Source organism: Lycium barbarum, chromosome 4 (assembly GCF_019175385.1).
Source record: "Lycium barbarum isolate Lr01 chromosome 4, ASM1917538v2, whole genome shotgun sequence".
NCBI lineage: Eukaryota > Viridiplantae > Streptophyta > Magnoliopsida > Solanales > Solanaceae > Lycium > Lycium barbarum.
The window spans coordinates 8,550,107-8,553,361 of NC_083340.1; the positions used below are offsets into that span (position 1 = coordinate 8,550,107).

Here is a 3,255-nt window from a genome sequence, read left to right on the forward strand (position 1 = left end):
AGATCACAATTAAGTTTCAAAACTTTTTCTTTCATCACAGTCAAACACATCACATAAATTAGGACGAAGGGAGTACTACAAAAATAACATGAATTCGCGATGGACTTTTGCCTCTAAACAACAAAATATCCATCACTAATCCCATTTAAACATAGTTAATAACGAATTATCAAAAAATCATGTTAGCGACTAATTTGATAGCTAATTACTTTTTAGTGACATTCACTCTAAAATTTTGAGGAAAAGAAAAAATTCGAGAAGCCAATTAACTTCAAATTTTCAAAGATTTAGGGTAGTAGGGCATTTTTAATTCTTAATCGAAACCAACTGCTCCCTCTGTCCCAATTTAAATGAGGGAGTTCAAGTACAAGGATCAAAGCAGTTGATTTTTTATTGAATTTTAAATATAGATTATTTAAGTATTTTATAATAAAATTTACATATTTAAAAACTACATAGAATATACTATAAGTCTACATAACTAATAATTCACAATATATGAAAAGTGTTGAAGAAATCATAATCAAAGAAAGCACTGTTTGATCTCCAAATAATAAAATTATCGTATAAATTGGGACGGATGGAGTACGATATTTATTTAGTACAGAAAATTTGAAATACTACTGCCCTTTTTTTTTTTTTTTTTTCCTTTTGTATCTTTAGTGTATGTGGGCAATAGGGACTACCTCCGTCTTACTCCTCCGTCTTACTTTTTCTTCTTCTTCTTCTTTTATTTTTTTAAATCAAAAATCATTTGTTTTTACCTTCCACGGTGATGGATAAATAAATACTACGGAAAATTACTATCATGAAGGGGTACCTAAAACCCTACCTTCTCTGATCTTTTATACATAGGTGTAGACTTTACTGGAGAGGGACATGGAAATCTGCAACACCTCATGTCTAATACAGTAATACATTCAGGGAGAATTGAGTAATCTTTCCTTGTGATGCCAGCTATAACGTACTTAAACTTGGGGACACATGGCAGGGCCGACTAGAGGGTAAGGCCTCTGAGGGCTGAGGCCATTGTCATAGGCCCTCAAATTTTGGGTGCCTCATTTTTTAATTATAGTATGTGTATATTTTTTTTTTATTAAAAGATATAATGTAGAAACTATAAAATATTTACTCCCTCCATTCCAAAATAATTAGTATCTTTAACTTCTCGAGAGTCAATTTGATTAATATTCGAAACTAAATTAGATTTGATTAATTCAATATGTTAAAAGTTAGCTATTCAAAAACTACACGAAAAATATGTAAGTTACAATTTTTCTCATATCAATATAATGAAAAAAGATCTTTAAAATGTTGATCAAAATGTATATGATTTGACTCTTTAGAAACAAAATATGACAAGTATGTTGGCATGGAACGAGTTAAAAAAAAAAAAAACAGATTAGAAATTATAATTGATTCGTTGAATTTTTTTTTTAACTCATTTACATCTTCACATTACCTCTGAATATAGATCTTTTTGAGTCATCTACATTTGTCATTGAAATAAATGACACAAAATAAATTAAGGCCTCATATTACAGTTTGGCTTTAGGCCACCAAATTTGTTGAGCCGCCCTTGACACATAGTTTCAGCAACTTAATTTATATTAGGAGCCTGTTTGGAAAGTCACCTAAGGAATGGATTTGTGTGTAGTTGGGTGTATTTATACAGTTTTGTATGTTTGTCTAAACAAGTCAGCATGAAATTGAGTGTTATTCAAAAGGTGTAAGTATACTCTTCAATTTTCAAGGAGAGGTGAGAATTGGTAGTAATTACACTGTGTAATTACAACCTAATGTAACTTTTCTAATTTTATTTTATTTTTCTCAAATATATTTAGTAATAATCCTTTTACACTATTTCTCTTCCATTTCTCTTATTCTCATTTTCAACCTTCCAACGTGTTTTCTATATCTATATATATATATATATATATATATATATATATATATATATATATATATATATATATATATATATATATATATATCTTGACAATGATGCTTAATTTTGCATTCTATAAATACTCACCTCCTATAATCTTTTCAATATCAACCAAACCCAAAATCCTACTTGAAACTACTTTAGTAGAAAATGGCTTCTAAGAAAACCACCTGCCTTGCTCTCTTTCATCTTGTAAACATTTTTTTTTTCTCTCTTGTGAGTGCATCGCCTAAACCAACGCCAGAGCCGACGCCAACGCCAACGCCAGAGCCACCAACGCCAATGCCGATGCCGACGCCAACGCCTATGCCGACGCCGCCGCCAACGCCAACGCCAAAGCCGCCAACGCCAATGCCGATGCCGACGCCAGAGCCGACGCCGATGCCGACGCCGCCTATGCCCACGCCGACGCCAACGCCAACCCCGAGCCCCAGCTCCCAAGACAAGTGCCCTATTAATACTCTCAAATTAGCTGTTTGTGCTAATGTTCTTGGCAATTTACTTGGAGTTATAATTGGAAATCCATCAAAGAAACCTTGTTGTTCTCTCATTCAAGGACTTGTTGATCTTGATGCTGCTCTTTGTTTATGCATTGCCATTAACGCAAATGTTCTTGGAATCAACCTTAATGTCCCTATTTCTCTAAGCCTTCTTCTCAATGCTTGTGATAAAAAAGTTCCATCTGGCTTCCAGTGTCCTAATTGAACAACCTAGCTATGCATTTCTCATGTAAGGATAATTATATTCCAGTGTGTGGTAATTAACTCTTTGTTGTTATGGTTGTGTAATAAGTGGAATTGATCGAGTATCTTGAAATAAGTTCCTCTTTGAATTTCATAAGCTTGATTTTGTACTTTACTATATAGAAGTCTATTTGTCGTAAGGTTGTCATTTTTCTTTTATCCTTATCTATGTGAAGAGAAATATGTATTGTTTTTCATTATGTGTATATGTTTATGAATATGCTCTGTTCGTAGTTGAATTGGAGTTATTAACAGCATTGTTATGACCTCAATTAACGGAAGTAGTGAGATAATTGAGAATCCCAAATATTAAGCGCTTAGGTATTTAAAACAACCGGACGTGGTAGTGATTAAATAATTGAAAATAAGCTGAAAGATACATTTAGCAAGCACACACGTCCAAGTTCCAACTTCAGTGAGTATAGCTAGCTAGGAGATCAGTGGCGTATTTATATCATTAATTATGGATTGGCATGAGTTAATAGTTTTAACTCAGATCCGATATTTTTGCTAAATTATTTTCCTTATTATATATAAATATTCTATCCCCAACCTATTAACCTA

General features: G+C 32.6%; 1 protein-coding gene across 1 annotated transcript; it reads left to right on the forward strand.

The window, feature by feature from the left end:
- Window positions 1-2,040: 2,040 nt before the first annotated feature.
- Window positions 2,041-2,780, forward strand: LOC132635094 (lipid transfer protein EARLI 1-like). Its single transcript, XM_060351324.1, has one exon. The coding sequence runs from the start codon at window positions 2,099-2,101 to the stop codon at window positions 2,651-2,653; it is 555 nt and encodes a 184-aa protein (XP_060207307.1). The 5' UTR covers window positions 2,041-2,098; the 3' UTR covers window positions 2,654-2,780.
- Window positions 2,781-3,255: the final 475 nt, after the last annotated feature.